Source organism: Lygodium microphyllum, chromosome 5, assembly GCF_053477565.2.
Source record: "Lygodium microphyllum isolate KBCC chromosome 5, Lygodium_microphyllum_v1.1.10, whole genome shotgun sequence".
NCBI classification, from domain to species: domain Eukaryota; kingdom Viridiplantae; phylum Streptophyta; class Polypodiopsida; order Schizaeales; family Lygodiaceae; genus Lygodium; species Lygodium microphyllum.
The window spans coordinates 170,262,390-170,284,306 of record NC_141139.1 but is presented as its reverse complement, the minus strand read 5'-3'; the positions used below and the strand labels follow the sequence as shown (position 1 = coordinate 170,284,306).

At 41.7% G+C, this 21,917-nt stretch overlaps 1 protein-coding gene across 1 annotated transcript; it reads left to right on the top strand.

Annotated features, from left to right (window-relative positions):
• The first annotated feature begins 18,996 nt into the window (after nt 1–18,996).
• LOC148036685 (polyphenol oxidase, chloroplastic-like) lies at nt 18,997–20,890 on the top strand. Its single transcript, XM_087678955.1, has 2 exons — nt 18,997–19,496; nt 19,966–20,890. The coding sequence occupies exons 1-2, from the start codon at nt 18,997–18,999 to the stop codon at nt 20,888–20,890; spliced, it is 1,425 nt and encodes a 474-aa protein (XP_087535081.1).
• The last annotated feature ends 1,027 nt before the right edge of the window (nt 20,891–21,917 follow it).

The following is a 21,917-nucleotide window of genomic DNA, read 5'->3' as shown; positions in this document are numbered from 1 at the left end:
TGATCTGAAGATTGCATGGGAGCAATCATATTGGACAAAGCCTTTTTGAAGTTGGTATTATGATCTAAAATCTTGGTCTATTGATGGTGGTTTATGCTGAAGGTTGATTGGTTGGATTCATCTACTATTTTCTGTCAAGAATCGCGTGGTGGAGGGGGTTGCTCAAGATGCTGCGCCGAACATACACAGAATGCACAAGGAGAAGCTCACTCAAGAGACAAGAAGAGATATGGAGGCCAAAACGTTTTTTTTTTTTGCTGGTTTCTTCTTCTTCTTCCACACACTTTACAATGTACACAAAGTATAGATAAGATACAACATAAAAGGAAAGTGGCCTACTAAGTCAAACAATGCATAACCGACTACACTAGTCGACTGGCGCTATAACTATGCCAGTTGTAAATAGGTGTAACGACCTGAATATAATAAGTAATGAGTCAGTGGCCATGTGAGATGCATAATGACCACCGACGTGCTAAGTGTAGACGTGTGGACCCATCTAACCAAGCGGTCCATCATCAATGTCCGCATGTGTTGAGCTTGTCATCTCAACACTCCCCATCAACATTAAAGAGGGCTGAAAGAATGATGAAAATGGTAAGTGGGAACATTGTAAAAGCAGTGACTCACTACAAAAGGGTAATGCCCTATCCATAGCCCTTTCAATCAATACCCACTTGCATTTCATTAAAGAATTAAAAGGCTTTTTCAATCAATGCATATCATCCTTGTTTGATTAACTATTAGAATATACTTGCCATGTTGGTTCCCGTGAGGAAAAGTGGATGCTAGGTGAGCTGAATTTCGAGTATGAGTTGTGATTATTTCCAAGACAACACTGGCTATAGAAAATTCATTCAGATCTGTACTCCATTGCTTCATTATCATGCCCAAGTGTGTGTACATAATCTCAAGTCCATTAACAAGCATCCATGACATCAAATATGACATTTATCAAGCATTTTATGAAGTTGTGTGTGACCCTTCAAGCATTTAATGCTGTGCAAAACTGATATGTAGTGAAGAATGCAAGTGCAGTTATCCTAGCATCACGCTGCTTGGTAGTCACGTTTTTGGCTGCAACAAACACTGGTTTAAATGATCTTGTCATTTGGCAATTGATATGCCACACATAGGCTACATGTACAAAGCACCAAAGCTTCCCATTCTTGCTAGTTGAGAACATGCGCAATCTTCTTTCTGTTCACGCTGAATTTCAAGAGCTAGGGGTGACTACTTCTTGCTGCAACCAGTGAGTATTACCAAACACTCATAAGTACCAATCACATCCCACACAAAGGCCTCAATACTCCCAAAGCATTAGGCTACATTCGAGCTGATTTGACATGAGTTTAATGTTGTTCATTCTTTCTCTTCAGAAGCAGGTGCAGATTGGCATACATCACATGAGCTACTGCTTGTATCCTTCAAGCCAATGCTCACTAATAAGAGCTCTAATACATGCCTTTTAATCCTTTTGAATGGCTCCAGCAAGTCCTAACAAGGTTAGATACCAAGAACCCCACATACAACTCCTTCAGCTCTTGTTCATGGTTGTCCTGCACTTCTCTACTCTCCAGAGTTTCGTCCAGCTATCAGACTCACAAGTCCTGCTCACCGCAAGGCTGCGCTCAGCAAGCTTGTAGAGGTTCCAGTCTTTATGGCTCTGATACCATGATAAAAGTCAGAGAGAGAGGTTGGAGCTAACACACAGTGAGAAGCAGTGTGCTCTCTCACGTATCCTTTTTTATTATATAGTACTCCCATAACTCAAATGATTGTTTACAACCTAAGGTCTCAAGGACCATTCATACCAAACAACCAAGTCCTAAGCACCGACTTATTAAATGTCTGCATCATGTAGTATAGCTAGACAACTCAAGTGTCAGGTACAGTCATACCAAAGATAGAAAGTTGAGCTTGAAGTCTAACATAATGTAGCTGTCATCAAGTTTGAACTTGATAATACTTGAGCCTTATCATTATTTTTATCCCATACAATTGAAAGTGCAGCTTCCCTTGGTTTTTTATCTTGACCACTTGTGATTGACCACAAGTCTTACTTCATTAGGATCAATTTGATCCTAGTTTTCCATGTATGGAATCCAACACCATTGAATCGGGATGTCGATGAATCCTTTCCCATTTTGAGATTACAAGATCAACAACAACAAATCAACTCCAAATAGTTCTAGTTTCAGTTGAGCACAAGTGCTAAGAATCACTAGGTGATTAGTATCAAGAGATACTAGTCAATTTAGTGACTATGATGCCCTTGAAGTTGGAATCTTCAAGATCTGATGCAAGTCCAAGTCTTCCCCTCCTTGATTTGATGTTGGAGTTGCAAAAAAAATTAGTTTTGATTAAAGGAAAAGCTGATTTTGTTAACTAACATTAGTGCTAAAAGCACTAGATGAGTGTCAATGGACACTGTTTCTTGAAATGCTTTAGAATCTTATTAAGATCTCCTCTCCTTGCTAGTAAATAACTTGAATACTTACTGAAGACTGAGTGCTGGAGTAGATTAGAGAGACAGTGACTTGATTTGAGCCAGAGGAGTGAGAGAAGGAAGTAAAACAAGAGCTTGAAGCTTGATAGCTATGGAGTCTACATTAGGGTTTCAGGGGGCAGCCTGGTTTTTCACCTCTTATGAGCTGAATACTTGATCATTTACAAAACTTTTTAGATAGAAATGAAGCTTAGGAAGTAGGCTATCAAAGCCATATGGTGCTCATCATCATCGCAATGTGTACAGGAGGAATTCGACATACGAATAGCAGAAAGTGCAATCTGGACAGCATGCTATTGCAGGCACAATGCTGGAGCAGAGAGGCAGCAATGTTGGGCTTTGAAGTGATAGGGAGGAGTTGCTAGAGCAAAGGAAGAGTTCTCCAAAAGAAAGTACGAGCTAAAATAGCTCGGTTTGAGATATTCAAGCCCTCCACTGAAGGTGGGTAGCTATGGAGGTAGGTGAGAGATTCATGGAAAAGTGGAGGGAGCTAGAAATTCAAACTAGAATGACTCAATTAGTGGCCTGATGACTCACTAACTTAAAATCCACTCTGATAACATGTTAAAATACTGAGAATGCATGATATAGAGGATCACTTATGTGAGCAAATAGACAATCATAATGAGGCAAAAGCATTGACAAGGAAGAACAACTAATATTATCCAAGCATAATGCAAGTACAACTAATTGATAATGACTTGTAGAATGAGTATAGGGATGAGTGCCTTTTATAGGCTTACAATAGGTGGTATTAGTAGGTGGAGATAGATGGAAAGAAACCATGGTATTCAACAACTATGATTTTAATAAACCGTGCGTACATGACCTAATCTAAGGCTTTATTTGCAGTCTGTTTCTTTGCCTTGTTTGTCCCATACAAAGAGGCTATGGTGGATGTGATTGCACATTTCTCAACACTTCACTTGGAGGCCATTATCCGCAAGTAGACTCAAGAGATTAAGAAGGTGGAATAAATTCAAGCTGGGGGAGTGTAAGAGAAGATGGCTAAGTCGAGGATGGAGATAGAGGGAATTGAGCTAACTCTCTCCCTTGCAGCCTCTCGGGGTAACTCTTCTCTCTCTCTCTCTCTCTCTCTCTCAATCTCTTAGAGGGGTATCCTTCTCTCTACCTCTCACACGCAGCCTCTTGGGGTCTCCTTATGCTCCCTTGTGCCTCCCCATGCCTCATATTTATAATGAATTAGAGAAGAGGGGATGAGGCTGAGAACAAGAGTTCTTGGTGGAGGGACTCTTGGAAAACTCGGTGATTTGATGCTTAACTCATAAATTTTATGGTTCCATTGGCTCCAAAAGGGGGGTAAAACGTCAAGACACTTGATTGGAAAGCTTTCAGATCACTCCTTCTTTCTCTCCCTATTCAAAGTGCTGTCTACTTCCTGTAGACTGCGATCGCGGCACGCGCGATTTTGCCAATCACTCTCTTTATCTTCTTTTTTTTTAAATCTCCAAAACTAACTAAAACATCACTTGTCTTTTCTTTTAAATGGCATCTAGTTCTATCTTTTTAGTATAATATCTAAAATATCTAGAATATGCTAGTTTTGCCCAAAATCTAATATTTTTGGACTATCCAAACTATACACACTAATACTAGTGATTAATATGACTCATAAGTCTCGTTCACATTGTAACTTCCATGAAGGGTGGCTACAGTCCTTGTCAATCCAAGAAAAATATTGGATTTACGACTCTCATTTTTTTGTAAATATATTTTTAATCAAAAAAAAATTGTTAGCTATTAACATTAGTTAGTTTTTACCTTAGTTAGTCTTTAGTTAGTATTCTTACTAACTTATTAATTGACTAACTAACTTTCGAACTAACCAACTAACTTTTATTACATGGAAATATTACAAGAAGAATAATTTGCATTGGTGTTCTACTTAAAAGTTTTCCTTCTGAATATAATAATGTATCAACAACTATAATCAATATGCCAAACCCTTAGCTTGTTGATATCCAGGCATCACTGTTAGAGGAGGAAAAGAAGCTAAAAACTAAGGAAGAACCAAGCATCTCTAAAGATGAACATGCATTATATGTTGGCAACAGGTACAAAGGCAAGAAGTCTGACTTCTGCAAAAGGATCGGACACACTAAGAAATTCTGTCATGCCAGAAAGAGGTCCCAAAAGGCCTTTCTAGTTGCAATTAAAGAAGAAGAAGAAAAATGGAGCAAAAGAAGAATACCGAGAAGAAGACCACCAGGAGAAGGAAAAACCTCATTAGTCCTTCTATTCAGATAGACTTTTTTCGCTTTGTATTGCCTAGCTCTAATGCTTTGGACATAAACTTGTATACAGCCTCTGTACACTTTGTGAGACCCCTGCTACAGCCTCTCGATGTCCATCATGTTTGTGCTACCCACACTTAGCCTTTCTGCGACATCCTCTAGTTTTTTGCCATTTTTATGGTGTGCCCACACTTTGCAGGAGTTGCTCTCACTAAAGCCTCTACACACTTTGTACTTCTGGCTGTGATTGAGGAGGGGTGTTGAGATATTTGCAATCACAGCTACTTCAAACTCTTTGTAAGGAATTGTGTGGGCTCAGGGCTAGAATCCCATATGCACAGTAGGAGAAGTGACACCATTCAGTTTCCTATAAAGCATTGTACTTGCACTCTTTTTCTATGTAATGAAAGTACTCTTTTCTTTCGAGTAAAGTGTCCTTGTCACTATCCACACACAAGATTCTGTTTAGGAGTCCAAGTCTCAATCTTGGAACCTAATTCACTTGTGTGACAATTTGACTTGTCAGTGTTAATGTCTTCATGAGTTCATTCTTCCTATTTCAACCTCCATAGCTTCTGGCATAGCCATGTCCTAGATCTGAGTTTTCACAGAGGCATTGAGAGAAGGAAAAGGAAGGTTCCATGCTCAAAAGCAAGTGGTCAATCCATCAAAAGCAACCATCAATTGAGACACACTACCAAAAGAGCCGAAGATAGAGAAACAAAAGATAAATGACATGGCTCATATAAGAAAACTTATGGAAAAGAAGCATCCATGGGCATAAAGAGGGTAAGAACAAAAGAAGCTACTATGCTTGGCATGTCATCAAGAGGAGTAGATCTTGAAGATCAATGAACTTCAACTAGAGAATAACATCAATGATGATTGTCAAGAAGATGAATGAGATTGAAGAATAGAAGATTTATAGCTACAATCAAATTTCAGCATGTTTCAACCCCTTTCAACCTTTATCCAAGTAGATAGGAAAGATAACCATTGAAAAAATCTAAGGTCTTTGAGTAATAAACAAATAAATCCACCTCTTTAACCATTAGTTTACAAGTATTTCTCTTTTCCATTCCCTCTAATTCTCTTTCCCCCAAGAAACTACAAAGTCAAGCACCTAAGAGTCTCATTCATCAAGAGCTTTCAATCTCTTTTTCCTTGTTTCTATTTACCTCAAATTCCTTTCCTTTTGAAGATCAGAGCACACATGAATTTTTCTAAATGGAGGTCTTCATCAACATACTCTCAAGAGGGTGTGCTTTCAAGTTAAATTATGTGTTGGGGATTTATCCATGGTTGCTTCCATGGATCATGGATTTTCTTTGGTCCTTCAAAGTGTCATCTTCCAAAGCTTGTAGGTAATCTTCAATGGCATTTTTGGATTATGTTTTGGCCTTATGTTTTCTTGTAGGTGTTTGATGGAAGGTTGAGAAAAAGATTTAAAAACTGAATTTTTCTTTTTTTTTCATAGCCCAAATGAGCCAAGAGTTTATGAAGTTTAGTGCTTATGTGTGAATTTTTACATCGACATCATGTGGTTAAAGGCAAAGTGTTTTCAAAGTGTTTGCAAGCAAGGGCAATCACAAGGTTGGAAGAGGAGGAATGTTAGCCCATATTTTGTGCAACAAATAGGTAGATTTTAAAAGCTTCATTTTAGCAAAATGTCAAAATTCTAGACATTCAAATTATGTAATTTTTGTGCAAAATTCATTTCAAATCATTGTAAAAGGCATGGCATTCTGGTAGGTCCACACACTTATTTTGCCATGATCTTAGGTATATCTATGCTCCTAAACTTTAGAGGTGCAAGCTCTATTCACACATTACATAAGGTTTTGAACCTTAGGCCTTAAAATATGTATTTTTGATGTTACAAAATCAAAAGAAATCTAGGAAAATGAGGTTCTTCGAGGATTTCGTTGGAAGAGGGTATGACACATGTAGGTGTGTCTTTTTCTTTTTCTCTCTGTCTCCTCCTTCATGCCTTCTTGCAATTCTTTTCTTTTCTCTTTTCTTGTGCCCTACTGTATTATCCTTTCACTATGGAGGTTGAGAGTGGTGAAGAGGGTGATGATAATGGGTATCTTGGATTTGTATGATGAAAGTTATTTATTTTAATAAGAGAGCCTTATTAGCAAGTTCATGGCAATGGGATCAGCCCAATCATACATTTTCTTGCCTAAATTCCTAGTTTTGTGTCTCTTTTGGTATCCATGGGAGGATCTTCAAATAATGACCTTGATTAATCAATCAACGATCAACTTTCTCATTGATTATTGAAGGAATTTTTGAAGCAATACCATGTCTTCTCAATCCTTGTTATTATTTTCTTCTCTATGTCTTTTGTGTCACTCTGAGTGCTCTTTTAACTCTTTCTCCTTCTCCTTTCCTTCTAATGGTGGGTGTGGCACCATATTAGACCCCACAACTATCCCAATAGAGATGGGTATTAGCTAAGAAAGAGTGTGGTAATTTAGGATGGTTTTTTTTCCTTTCATGCAACTTACTTTTGTGTTTGTTTTTTTATAGAAGACTTTCTAAGATTTTGCAAGAGACTCAATGATGTAATCTAAACATAGAACATTAAGATCTTGCTTTTTTAGATTTTCTATTAGGATTTCTTTGATAAGCCATTAGGTACTTTGGACTTACTCTCATGAAGGGTATGTTGTAAAGTAAACATGTGATGAACCACTTGTGACATGACTTGCAACTCTTCTTCTTGCTCACCTATTAATAGTACTAAAAGAATTTGTTTTAGATATGCAATGTTAAACCCTTGGAAGACCAAGACGGAAAAGCTGAAAAATCAGAAATGGAAGAAACTCCCAAGGCGAGAAAAATGAAAGAGAAATCTACCCTCAAAAATTAAAAAATTTGAAGACATGAAGTGTAGGAAAAAGCCTTGAATGTAAAAGGAAACACACAATAGTAAGCACGTTGTAATATGCTAGCAAGAAAAGCACTGATCACATTGTAATTCATTTGGTAAAAGAGTGCTGGGCTCTCTCTCGTGTAAATTGTAAAAACTGAGAGGAACGGGTTGAGGCCTACACTAATAGGAAAGAGAAGAAAAGAGAGTAGAGGAAGGGACAAAGGCCATACCAAAAAGGGGGATGATTGCCCACCAAGGAAGGGATAAGGACATGTATAAAACTTAAGAAATGAAGAAAGAAGCTCATTCTTGTGTGTGGCCAAACTTTCTTTCTTCTTGCTACTTGCTCTTACTTCCTTCTTGTGTATGAGAGAGAGAGAGAGAGAGAGAGAGAGAGAGAGAGAGAGAGGGAGTGTGGGAGAGGGAGAGAGTGTGTGTGAGGGACTATGGAGAAGCTCTTATTTTCCTATCTTCACCATCATCTTCTTCTTTTCCATCTTCTTGCATACATAGCTATGGAGGTCAAAGCTCAAAGCTTGGAGATGGAGTTTGTTTGAGGTCACATCTTGAATCGTGGAGCCATCAGTGGATTCGTGGGAGGAGGTACTCGATCGAATTCAAAGGTAAGCTCACTACATTGGTGTTTGGAAAAGTGTGCATGGCTATGTGAGTAGCCATAGCTCTCAGCTTGAAATGCTTGAAGCAATAAGCGGATGGTTTCCCACTAGGGCAACAACATTTTGGTTCCGTTTCAAGGACCCACGATTCAAGCTTGAGTACTTGCATACTCCAAATCGAGTGACAAAGTAAGAGCTCATCTCTGAAACGGTGCTTGGTTTTAGTTAGGAAGCAAGGGAGTCAGAGGTTATTCGATCCCTTTTGTGAATTATTTTAGGTTTAGGAAGCTTTGTGTACATTGGATAGAGTAGAGTTGTGTATTTTGATCAGATTTGAGATATTAAGGTTTTAGAAATAAAGAAAAAGAAGGAAAATATAACTCTCTGGATAACTAGGAAACAAGGGAATTGGGGAAGAAAGGAAAGAGATTTTTTATGTCCAATTAGAAAAACAGAGTGTAAGGGGAGAAAGAGAGAACACGAAAGGTGAAAAAAGGAGAAGAGAGAGCTCATTACATTTAGTGAGATTGAGAGAGAGCTTGAGAGAGAGAGAGAGAGAGGGAGTGACGGGTCTACAGACGTTACAACACTAATGATCATTGCCATTGACACATTCTACCCTTCCATGTATGCTTTGAATCCTTGCTACTGATTGTTGCATTGTTTTGGAATCCAAGGTGCATTAAATAGTGAGCATTAAGCCATAAAAAATGATTTCTATGCCATTCGACATGTTTTCAGATGTTTCTTGGATAGCGATCATAGGCCTCAAATGGCCATGTCATGACATGTGCTTGGACGATCGAGTCACTTAAGGTTGACCCACTTAGACGTCTGACTCGGACAAGTGTCTAGGATGAGGGTCGTGACCACTCGGCCTTGGACGGCAACCTTGGGCCTTGGATGGGACCTTAGACGACCAAACTTGGGGCCTTGGATGGCCACTCGGATGCCCAAATGGACAACCGTCATCTGAGTTCTAGTCTATTCACTCAGATGGCCATATACCTTGAGGAGTCCACTTGGATGGTCGAATTTGTGACTCGGACAGCCGAGAGTCTGGGACTCATATAAGTTGTCCAAAACCCTGTTTTGACTAAATTTTGACCATTTTGGGACTTGTTAGAACATTCCAACACCACGACCCAGTGAATACTTGCTTGAACAAGATAAAATATAGATATTACCAACGAGAACGGAGGCCTACTCACCTGAGCACTCTCTGAATCCTGAAAAGTCATGCATCGTCCACATGAGAATGGCTCGAATATTGGCTGACCGCCGACCATCGCGCCTGCTCATATCTTGCATGGTGACCCCCTCCTCCCACAAAATCTTAAGCTCATCGACTAATGGACGAAGATACACGTCCATATTTTTAACTTTGTAGCGTCCGGGGACGAGTAAGCTAAGGATGAGATGTCCTTTCTTCGTAGAAAGCCATGGAGGGATATTGTAGTTGACAAGGACTATAGGCCACACACTGTAAGAAGTTGAGCGCAGACTGAATGGGTTCACGCCATCCATTGCAAGACTGAGCCAAAGATTCCTTGGCTCTCGGGCAATGTCTGAGAAGGTAGAGTCAATGTGGCTCCATGCGGCGCATGAATCCGGTGATATTCGTTGAACTTCATCCATGGACCTATTCTACGCATGCCACGTTGTCAAGCTCGCCATGCCGGACGTACGAAACATGTGGTTTATGCAGGGGATAAGCGAAAAGTGTCTCAGAACTTTTTGAGGGATGGTTTGCCCTTGCAAGTCCTGTCGATACCTATGAGCACCACACTTTGGACATGTCTCCATAGTCTCGTATTTTCCTCGAAACAGTATGCAATCGTTGATACATGCATGGATGTTATTGTAGTCCATGCCAAGCTTTCGTAAAACATGTTGTATATCATCACGAGACTCAGGAATGGTATTTGTAGGTGGTAATATATGATATTTCAATAACCTGAAAAAATTTATAAACACCTTGAAAAAGCACAAATATTTGTAATAATAGTGCCAAAAAAAAATCAACGATGCGTATGTATAAGGTACCTGAACAACTCGGTCACACTCATATCGCTCCACTCGTATTTTGCTTGCACACTTAAGAGTGCAAGAAGTGTGTTCAGCTGAGATACTCGGCGTCCATCATATAATGGTATGGATGCTTCCTCTCTAAGCGGATCAGAAGTCTCGACATCCATGGGAATCAATGCATCGATCATTGCCTCCATCTCAAGCTCCAAGATTGTAGGTAGATCTGGAAGATTGCATGTCTCCTCTGGCATTGACGGTATAGATTGGCCTTGCAAGTGGTGGATTGGCTCCTGCACTCCATCCATCGCACGCCCACGTACTCTTCTAATTGGGCACAAAGGGTGCACTCCTTCTTGGGATGAGACATTACCTCCCTGGATAGAAAATTTGCCAGCGAGACCCAATCTTATTGTATATGGTATTCAATTAGCTTATGAGTACAATGCATGATTGATATTAACTTCAAATTACCGTTTGCTAAAAATCTGCAATCGCCTAATCAATGATCTCAGATTGAAACTCACCAAATCGTCATACGTGTTCTATAGACAATCGGCGTTTTCGTCTAATTGCCAGCTTGCATTGAGAGCAAGGACATGGAACACGTTGATTAAGATACGCCTCGCGATCTTGAACAACAGGACCTTCTTCGTTTTCCATTTTGTCTACGTTACGACAAACAATTTGTTTTTGTTATCATTCTTTTCTTTTCTTAGATTGTTATTCCCTCCTTCCATCTCTCTCTTTTTCTATGACCTAGCATATAGTATCATAGAACACTAGTATTTAGTACCTAGTACTCAGTACCTAGCACATAATACCATAGTATCTTAGTATCTAGCACCTAGTACTCTAGTATCATAGTGCCAAGTACCCAGTACTATAATACTATGTAGCAGGTGCTAGGGTATCCTCTCTTTCTCTCTTTCTCACCCTAGGTTTAATTATTTTTATCTCTTTTTCTCTCTCTCCTCTCTCTCATATTTCTTTTTCTCTCTCCTCTCCATCTCATTTCCTTTTCACTCTCATTTCCCTTTCTCTCTTTCTCCCTCTCTCATTTCCTCTCCCTCTCTCACCCTCACCCTCTCTTTCTCTCTTTCTCTATTAGGTTTAATGATTTTTTCTCTTTTTCTCTCTCCTCTCCCTATCTCATTTTTTTCTCTCTCCTCTCCCTCTCTCATTTCCCTTTCTCTCTTTCTCCCCCTCTCTCATTTCCTCTCCCTCCCTCATCCTAACCCTCTCTTTCTCTCTTTTCCTATTAGGTTTAATGATTTTTCTCTTTTTCTCTCTCCTCTCCCTCTCTCATTTCCCTTTCTCTCTTTCTCCCCCTCTCTCATTTCCTCTCCCTCCCTCACCCTAACCCTCTCTTTCTCTCTTTTCCTATTAGGTTTAATGATTTTTCTCTTTTTCTCTCTCCTCTCTCTCTCTCTCTCATTTTCTTTTCTCTCTCCTCTCCCTCTCTCATTTCCCTTTCTCTCTTTCTCTCCCTCTCTCATTTCTTGTCCCTCCCTCACCTTGACCCTCTCTTTCTCCATTAGATTTAATAAATTTTTTTCTCTTTTTCTCTCTCCTCTCCCTCTCTCATTTTTCCTCTCTCCTCTCCCTCTCTCATTTCCCTTTCTCTCTTTCTCCCCCTCTCTCATTTCCTCTCCCTCCCTCACCCTAACCCTCTCTTTCCCATTAGGTTTAATGATCTTTCTCTCTTTTTCTCTCTCCTCTCTCTCATTCCTTTTTCTCTCTCCTCTCCCTCTCTCATTTCCCTTTCTTTCTTTCTCTCCCTCTCTCATTTCTTCTCCCTCCCTCACCCTGACCCTCTCTTTCTCTCTTTTCCCATTAGGTTTAATGATCTTTCTCTCTTTTACTCTCTCCTCTCTCTCTCAAATTTTTTTCTCTCCTCTCCCTCTCTCATTTCCTTTTCTCTCTTCCTCTCCCTCTCTCATTTTCTCTCCCTCCCTCGCCCTCACCCTCTCTTTCTCTCTTTCCCTATTAGGTTTAATGATTTTTCTCCCTTTTTCTCTCCTCTCTCTCTCTCTCTCTCTCATTTACCTTTCTCTCTTTCTCTCCCTCTCTCATTTCCTGTCCCTCCCTCACCTTGACCCTCTCTTTTTTTCTTTCTCTATTAGATTTAATAATTTTTTCTCTTTTTCTCTCTCCTCTCCCTCTCTCATTTTTTCTCTCCTCTCCCTCTCTCATTTCTCTTTCTTTCTTTCTCTCCCTCTCTCATTTCCTCTCCCTCCCTCACCCTGACTCTCTTTTTCTCTAATTTTTCCATTAGGTTTAATGATCTTTCTCTCTTTTTCTCTCTCCTCTCTCTCTCTCATTTCTTTTTCTCTCTCCTCTCCCTCTCTCATTTCCTCTCCCTCCCTCACCCTCACCCTCATCCACACCCTCTCTTTCTCTCTTTGCCTATTATGTTTAACATCTTATCTCTCTTTCTCTCTCCTCTCATTCTCTCTTTTTTTCTCTCTCCTCTCCCTCTCTCATTTCTTCTCCCTCCCTCTCCCTCTCTCATTTCCCTATTATGTTTTCGTCCCCCCCCCCTCTCCCTCTCCTTCTCTCATTTCTTCTCCCTCCCTCTCCCTCTCTCATTTTCCTATTATGTTTTCGTCTCCCCCCCCTCTCCCTCTCCCTCTCTCATTTCCTCTCTCTCTTCCTCCCCCTCCGTCTCCCATTTCCTCCATCTCCCTCTCTTTAATTTCCCTCTCCCTCTCCCTCTCCCTCATTTCTTCTCCCTCTCTCATTATATACAAACTATACAAAAAATAAATAAAAAAGAGAGAGAATATACTCTCCCTCCCTCTCGTTCTCTCATTTCATCCCCCTCCCTCTTCCATTTCCTCCCTCTCCCTCTCTCGCCCTCCCTCTCCCTCTCCCTCTCTTTCTCTCTCCCTCCCTCCCTCCCCCTCCCTCTCCCATTTCCTCCCTCTCCCTCTCCCTCTCTTTCTCTCTCATTTCCTCTCCCTCTCTCAATATATATACACAAATCATATAAGAAAAAGTAAAAGAGAGAGAGCATGCACTCTTCCTCCCTCTCTCTCTCTCATTTCCTCCCCATCCCTCTCCCTCTCCCTCTTCCTCTCTTTCTCTTTCTCTCCCTCTCTCATTTCCTCCCCCCTCCCTCTCTTTCTCTTTCTCTCCCTCCCTCTCCCTCTCCCTCTCTTTCTCTCTCATTTCCTCTCCTAAACAAGCAAAAGAAGGAGAGAATTAAACCCTAAACAAGCAAAAGAAGGAGAGAATGGACTCACCATAAAGATATGGCGAGGGTTTGGCGGCTCCTCTTCACGATGAAGGTTCCTCCTCTCCTTCGCGAACGGCGGCAGCGGCAAGCCTTCTTCCTCTCCCTCTCTCACCCTCTATGCAAAACGGTCGCTCTCTCTCTCGCTCTCCCTCTAGAAATGTCTCACGAAAATGCACAAAATGAAATGTGCTCAGGTTTCGGCCCTGTTTTTTTTCCCTGTGGGGTGTCGCTATTTGCGTATCGCTACCTGCGTCGCTACCCGCCGTTGCTATACCTCTCTTTCCTTATAGTGAGAGAGAGAAAGAAAGAAAAACATGCACCTAAATGTGTGATGCCCTCTTCCAACCAACTCCTCCAACCACCTCATATTCCTTGATTTCTTTTAATTTTGTAACATTAAAATATATTTTTTAAGACCTAAGGTCCAAAACCTTATGTAACATGCAAATAGAAATAATCCTTGCACCTCTCAAGTTTAGAAACACACATATAACTACAGTCATAGTGGCAAAACAAATGTGCAGACTAACTGGAATGCCATACCTTTTATAATGATTTGAAATGGATTTTGCACAATAAATCACATTACTTAAATGTTTAGATTTTTGAGATTTTTCCAACGAATCTATTAAAATGTGCTTATTTGTTGCACAAAATATGGGCTAACATTATTCAACATCAACATGGTCGTGCTTAGCTTGTGTGGCGCACAAACCCAAAGCTAGACTCATCCATGTTAAATATGCTGATGGTTTGTTGATAAAATTTCTCCTAGAAAATGTTACAAGGAATTCTTCTTTTTGGTTGGTGATTCCATCCTTCTCCACTTATTTCAAAATGTTGTTTTTTGGATGGTGCATTCTACCATCACTTAAGTCCTTAGTTTATAACCTTAAAGATACTTTTACTTCTAATAGTACAGATTAATATGGCCATAGGTACTCCAATACCTTCTACCATCTAAACTCAAAGCATGTTGGTACCACTAACCTTAATATTATCCATAATATTCACTTAAGAAAGCTTTTACCAAGGGTCTCAATCATATCTTTGCTAGATATTTTGACACTAATGAAGCCGAGGAGGCATTGGTCAATGTTTTTTTGAAAGTTTGTTATATTTTTAATATTAAAGTGTAAAGTTTACCACAACTTTTTGATGATTATGTAGATAACATTTTCAGTTCCATAACTTTTGAATATATTGAGCTTGAGGATTATCTGCATGATTAAAAATTACTTTGGAGAGATCTATATATTGTAGGTGTTGACAAAGCTGCTAATAACCCCTAATTTTTCCTTATGCACTTCACATGTAAGGAAATGGTAGGCCAAAGGATATTTGCTTTGATGAATTTGTTGTCTCTTATTATTTATTACATATGCTTGGTAAATTAGTTTTAAAATAACTAGGTAAGGGAAACAAAAAAGTATGTCAAAATCACATATATGGCTGCAATACAAAAAAGGCTAAATGGCTTTAAAAGCACTCCCTAACCCAAATTTGGATCAATAAGTGAACATATCACATGCATTTAAGGCTTTTTTATAAATATCCTTATTTGTGAGTTATTCTTAAGTAGAGCATATCTCTTTTCTATTTAATTTATAAGTAATTCCTTTATACTACACTCTTATGTGTGTAGAACATGTGTACAAATGGTATTTGGAAAAATCCTTATGCTGAAATCACATGCTACCCACATGTATATGCAAGTTACCTCCTCAAGCACACCCTTGGACTAGCTTCTAAAAGTGATCTATTCATTGCAAGGCCCTTAGAAGACCTACCTTTAGTACTCCACTAACATCAAAGAAATCAAATTTAAAGTTAGATGCTTTCGATCCTAGCCTAAACTAACTCCACACTCAAAAAATGAATTTTCCAATTTACTTGAGAATGAATCATCTAAAGTTAGCTTAGAAGAAACCTACTTACAAAAAAGACTCTCAACTTAAGCCTCAAGGTCTCTTTGCATTATCGTGCAAACCTCCCTCGAAGCTACTTCCCCCCTCTCTTCTTCTTTTTTCTCTCTTCTCTCTCTATACGTGTGTGTGTGTGTGTGTGTTCTCTCTCTCAAATTTTCCCTCTCTTGCTCTACCCTCTCTCTCTCTTTTCTTCTTCACACACACACACACACGCTCTCTCTCTCTCTCTCTGCCTTGGTCAGTGAGTGACCACTGTCTGTCATCCCTTCGCTTGCCTCCATGACCACTTGTTGCTACCCATAGTACTCATCATCCCATAGTTGCCACTACCGAGGTTTATGGCCACTGTTTTTGCCACAGCCGTGGACTTTATGGCTGTCGTTTTGCTACTAGGTCAAGAAGAGAGAGAGAGAGAGAGAGAGAGAGAGAGAGAGAGAGAGAGAGAGAGAGAGAGAGAGAGCTCTGTAGTGAAGCAAGCTAGGCCCAAAAGAGATCAGAGAGAGGAGAGGGAGCTTTGTACTAATGTGGGATCTTCAACCCTAGAGAAAGAGAGAGTGCACACACTTGCTATCCTAGTTTCACACCTTGCCTACTCATGTAGAAATTGCATGGCACAAAAGACATAATCTGAGTAAGGAGTAGAGAACACACAGTAAATATGAGAAGAATAAAAACTGCTTTAATTTCAAATCAACTAATACAAAGATGGCTTTGTCCACCTCCTGTGCACTTCCACTGTGAAGCTTAGATGGTGATCAAACAAATGATGATAGGTGAAGAGCTTAAGGGTAGCTGGAAGAACTCTAACTAGGTGAAAGATAGATTGATGATGGCTCTAGAGGGGCCTTCCTTTTATAGCATGAGAAGGTAGTTTTGTTATCATGTTTAACCATATTGTGAACCTTCCCTAGTCGACCACAGAATATTCCCTTTACTGTCTGGCTCCCACACCCCACAACTCAATTCATTATGCCTTGACTTACTACCATCATAACTACTCTATCTAACCTAAAGGCTAGATCCACAATAGTCACCTTTTTACAATCCGGTCACATAGACTCATCTGGTACACAACTTAGGACCCAACCAATGTCCGTGCTCACACATGGCTTTCCCTAATAATGGGGGCCTTATAACTTAGAGCACCATGGATCATCGATGGTACCTTAGGAGGGTGGGGCATTGAGCATATCTAATAACCCACATGCTTGCCTTCAAGCTTTCGCCTTGAATTTCAATGCACTAACATTCCCGAGGGCGGGGAGAGAGAGAGAGAGAGAGAGAGAGAGAGAGAGAGAGAGAGAGAGAGAGAGATGGGAGAGCGAGAAACAAAGAAAGGGAGTGTTTGACAATTTAGACATTGAAAATAATGAATTGTTATCTTGGGGAGAAATTTTGAGTTTAGATTTAAGAGTTTGTGTCAACCATACCCACAACCAAAATAATAATGTAGTATAGATGACAAATACAATGTAATTTAGTTTAATATCTCTCAAAACTTTTGAGTTAAAAGTTTTTGTATCTTTTACTATAAATACTTTTCGTGAACAACAGTTCTAAGAGTAGCATCAAAGAGATTATTTAAAATCTTAAGTCGCAAGGAAAGCAACCCATTAGTTTTTTTTTGTTTTTGTGACTAATTTTAGAAAGGAAACGGTTAGGAAAACGTATTTCTTACATTGTAAGGATCAAAAGAAAGTTCTCCTAATTTGTAAGGTTTCATTCTCGACGAAGATGCCATGCCATGGTGCCCTAAGGAAAAAGACTTGAAGGATGACTGTAAGCCGGCTTGGGGATGTCGACGGAAACGTAAGGCGTCAAAGGGTCGGGCCTTTTGTCCCAAGCTGGCAAGCGGAGGGAAGCGATGGAAAGGCCCGCTAGGAATATATAAACAAGGGCGGTGATCCAATTAACCGGCGGCGAGGCCGAGGTTGATGACGATGGTGAGGAGGTTCTAGAAGCTTCTGGTGGAGGGTCTGGCCGACAAGGAGGGCGCCAGCTGCTGAACAACGACAACAACAAGACGAAGAAGATGGTGAACTTTTCTACCTTGGAAAAGAAAACTTACAATTAAAAAGATTTTCACGGCTAGCCTTCTTGAATTAGTGTAATACCCTTGAATTAGTGGCCATGGAAAGTACGTCCACATTTTTCCTTTCAAAAGATAATTCTAATTACCTTTCGAATCCACGCGTCAAGAAGATCAAGGTAACTCTTCTTGGGAAGTTTCTTTAAATTTTCCTCTTCGAAAACTACTATGAGATTACCCTTCAAAACCGTGGGTTGAGTCTTCTTAGCTTTGGATTAAGGAAGAAAATTTCACACCCTTCTCTCAAATTTTCACTCTCTTCTTCAAAGGGGTACTAGGAATTTGCATACCCTTCTCCTAAAGGTAAAGTCCCTTAGGGTAGATTTTGCAGACATCAACACAAACCAATCTGACTCCTACCACACACTTAGTCACTGTTTGCATTTGAAACTAATGGTGACTATAATTTTAACGAGTGAGAGTGAAAAAGAGCATGTCACACGATGCAAACTTGACCTATTCTACGTTTGAAATTTCTGATAGGTCTACATGTGGTTGATTTCTTAATGTTTTCAAGTGAATTTTCATTACTTTAACAAAGCCCAATTAAAGAAATGGCTAGTATTTGAGAGAGATGTTGTCCGTGAAGATGATTGGGTGCTTGTCTTGTTCATAGTGCTTCCAGTTTCTAAGGCAATGGATTACTACTAGCATCTACTTCTCATGGGTACTCCACCTAATTTCTATGTTTGTGAATTTCTTGGATTCAAAGGCTGTAGGTGACCATCCTATATCAACAATCCTCCAATTCCATAATCAGATCCATCTGTTGAGATTTGGACGGGCTTTGTGAAGTTTGGTGCTTTGAATACGCGGGTTTCGCTCATACACTCCTCCATCAAGTCAAAGGATGCTTGCTCATCACTCCCCCATATGAAATTGCCCTCTCCTTTCGTCACCTTCAAAACAAGTTATTAATGTTTGAAAGTTAATATCCATTAATCTAAAAAAATCCGAGTTATTAATGTTTGAAAGTTAATCTCCATTAATCTAAAAAAGTCTAATAAAGGAAATGGTCGGCCTGAGCCAAAGAGGAGATATGTCTAGTATTATATGTGTAGGGCCAGCAGCACAATCAAGCATGCTAGCTAGCATGCGTACGACCATACGATTGACGTGGAATCTTTTAGACGATCATGGCATTCTATGATCGTTCCCTGTCGATGCGTTTACGTAGCAGCAGCCCACTAGTATTCCAAGTATGGCTGATCATCTGCCTGTGCTCGCTAGTATGGTCCTTATACTCGGCAGAAAGGTCCCGCGCCGATCCCATCATAGCGCCCGATCTCCGCACATGCGAACAGATAGTGCTGTCGAAGTCGCTGAGCTTCAACTGCTGCTTGCCCATGCCGGCAAATTACAGCAGACAAAGCGTTCAGAGCTTCACTCTGCCGGCAGCGCCAGTCCAACGCGTCCGGTGGCCGGCTCATCGGGCTGACAAGGGCGCCATGGCCAGGTACGTGAGAGCCTACGAGCTGATGCGCGCGCTCCCGGCGAGCGATCCGCGGAGCCTGGCCGTCCAGGCCAACCTCCACTGCGCCTTCTGCAGCGGCGCGTACAGGCAGGCGGGCACGAGGCTGGACACCCCGCTGCAGATGCACTACTCCTGGCTCTTCCTGCCCTGGCACCGCTGGTACCTCTACTTCCACGAGCGCATCCTCGGAAGCCTCGTGGGAGACCCCACCTTCGCTCTGGCGTTCTGGAACTGGGACAACCAGCTAGCCGGGGAGAGCGCCAACATGGTACCGCCCATGTTCAATGGACCTACCTCCTCCCCTCTCTACGACCCCAGGCGTGACCCGAGCCACCTCCCCCCGGCGCTTGTGAGGCTGAACCCGCTGTCCAATACCACCAGCACTCGCGTCATCGTCCAGGAGAACCTCAACTCCATGTTCCAGTCCGTCGTCAAGCCATCCACGCCAGAGCTCTTCATGGGAGGCGCGTATCGGTACCGTACCCTAGCCTTCTAATTTTGCGTTTTGTTCACGAAACCTTAGGGAAGCAGCTACCAGACCTTATCTTTCACACCTAAATGCTAGAGTACCGTTATCATTAGCGTAAAACGCAACAAGTGTTTTGGCATTTTTTTCCATGACATGCGACAACGGGCTTGAGCCCATGTTGGTTTTCTGCATAGTGTTCAGTATCAGGAGCTTTTTGCCTGGGAGGCATCACATACCTAGCTACGTGTGGTTGGGGGCGTGGTGTCACTAGCCCCCCAATATCCCAAGCAAGCAACCCCTTGCTCCCAATTGCACATGGCTAGGTATCGATGCCTTCCTCTCAAAGGCTTATAATGTTCTCATGAGTTACAAGGTGGAAATTTGTCTATCCAATGCATTCAATCTAATGCTGCATCAACCCTCAAGATAATTTCAGTATACCTTTTTCGGTTAATTCCTTGCATGACCCTCCAGGACAGGCACCGATATTGACTTCAACTCAAACGCTATCAACGCCGGGAGCCTGGAGGACGGAGTGCACAGCTCTGTTCATAACTGGATGGGCGATCCAAATCTAGAATTCGGACAGGACATGGGCGCGCTAGCCACCGCCGCCCGCGACCCCATCTTCTACGCTCACCATGCGAACGTAGATCGGCTGTGGGAGGTGTGGGGAACCCTTCCCGGTGGGAGGCGCCAGCCGCCGGCAGATCCCGACTTCCTGGACGCCGAGTTCCTCTTCTACGACGAGCACGCCAATCTGGTGAAGGTGAAGGCGCGGGACGCGTTGGACAGCAGGAAGAAGCTGGGGGTGAGCTACCAGGCAGTAGAAGGAGACCTGTTGTGGAAAGACTTCAACCCTCTGCCGGCGTCGAGACACAGCGCAGTCATTGTGGCACAGGCCGAGGGCATTCCCGAGATCGGGGCCGCCTCAGCCAACCCGGACGACTGGTTTTTCGACAGCCTGCAGCTGATGGACAAATTGACGGCGACGACGAAGAGCGGCGGCCATCGATACCGTGCTCTAGTGAAGAGGCCCTCGACACCAGCGGGCCCGCTTCAGAGCGAGGTGCTGGTCATCCAGCGCGTGCATATCATGCACGACCGGTTCGCGCAGCTGCTGGCGTTCGTCAACCTCCCTGATGCTGATGAGACTACCCTCGTTAGCAGCGCTGAGTTCCTGGGATCCTTCAACATCCTGCCCATGTCGTCCTCCCATGATCACCTCCTCACCAACATCCGCTTTGAAATCGGTGATAATCTGAGACGGATCGGCATTCAAAATGACACCCTTGTGGTCATCACCATAGTCATTAAAACATCTGCGGACAAGAACCACGTCCATAAGAGCACTCCGATTGACGTTAAAATTGGAGGTATGGAGATCAGAAACGAGTAGCTGACAGCATGAGAGAGAGAGAGAGAGAGAGAGAGAGAGAGAGATAGGCTAAATATTATGCCAATAACACCAACTGATTTGGCACATGTAGAAACAGTAAGCTCATCAAAAGTCGAATTCGTGTGCATTTTTGCTCTTTTCCTTTTACAAAACCAAGCATTGATAAAGTGATTCTAGCTATCAACGTAGAAGTTGGATCTTTTGCTCGAATTATACTTGTCTACACATAAATCTGTAGTTTATTATCACAACATCTCCACCCTGAGCTTACACTAACCTCCTTTTTTAAGTATAAACTCACCCTCTTAATACATTCACAACCCTCAACCATTTCTCGTAACCTTTTATACACTTGTGTACACATAGATACACCACACCCACGTGCGCACATGCAAACGCACGCGCGCGCACACACACACACACACTCTCTCTCTCTCTCTCTCTCTCTCTCTCTCTCTCTCTCTCTCTCTCGTGTGCATATGTGCATGCACATGCACTTTAGTACATAAAATTGTTGGCAAGTTTGGATGCTAATCATTTAATGTTTATTCGAATATGTATAGACACCTCACATGCATTTAACACAACCTCCAACTATGAGAGCAAGGTTGAGGGGTTGTCAAGAGAGGAGAGATTGGGAGTATCTATTAAATACTTCATGTGCACCTCCCTATTGAGCATATCTACTAGCCCAATTATACATATCCTATAGCCATCCCTCAATATCAGTCTCCCATCATTTTATTCTTGGATCCACAATTATCTACTTGAAGCAAGAGTATCCCTAGCTCCCTAATAACCCTTTGAATGATTCCATTTGTTATAAAGACCAACGTCCTAGAGAATCTATAGCCTCCTCCCTGAGTCGGTGCCAGTCATCCGCGTCTAGCCACTCAAGCTTTGAAGCCCCACTCTTGAGTGCCTTGTGTGCGTCCGATCGTCTGTGTGACGTATGCACACATACACTCCATCATCCAGCTCGTAGAAAACCTATCTGATCACTACAAGAGAAAGACCCTATAGACGC

What these genes read in the sequence shown, in the direction of transcription:
- LOC148036685 (XM_087678955.1), top strand. Translation starts at nt 18,997, where the DNA reads ATGGCCAGGTACGTGAGAGCCTACGAGCTGATGCGCGCGCTCCCGGCG. An exon ending in TTCATGGGAGGCGCGTATCG is followed by an intron (nt 19,497 to 19,965) that starts GTACCGTACCCT and finishes ATGACCCTCCAG; the next exon opens with GACAGGCACCGATATTGACT.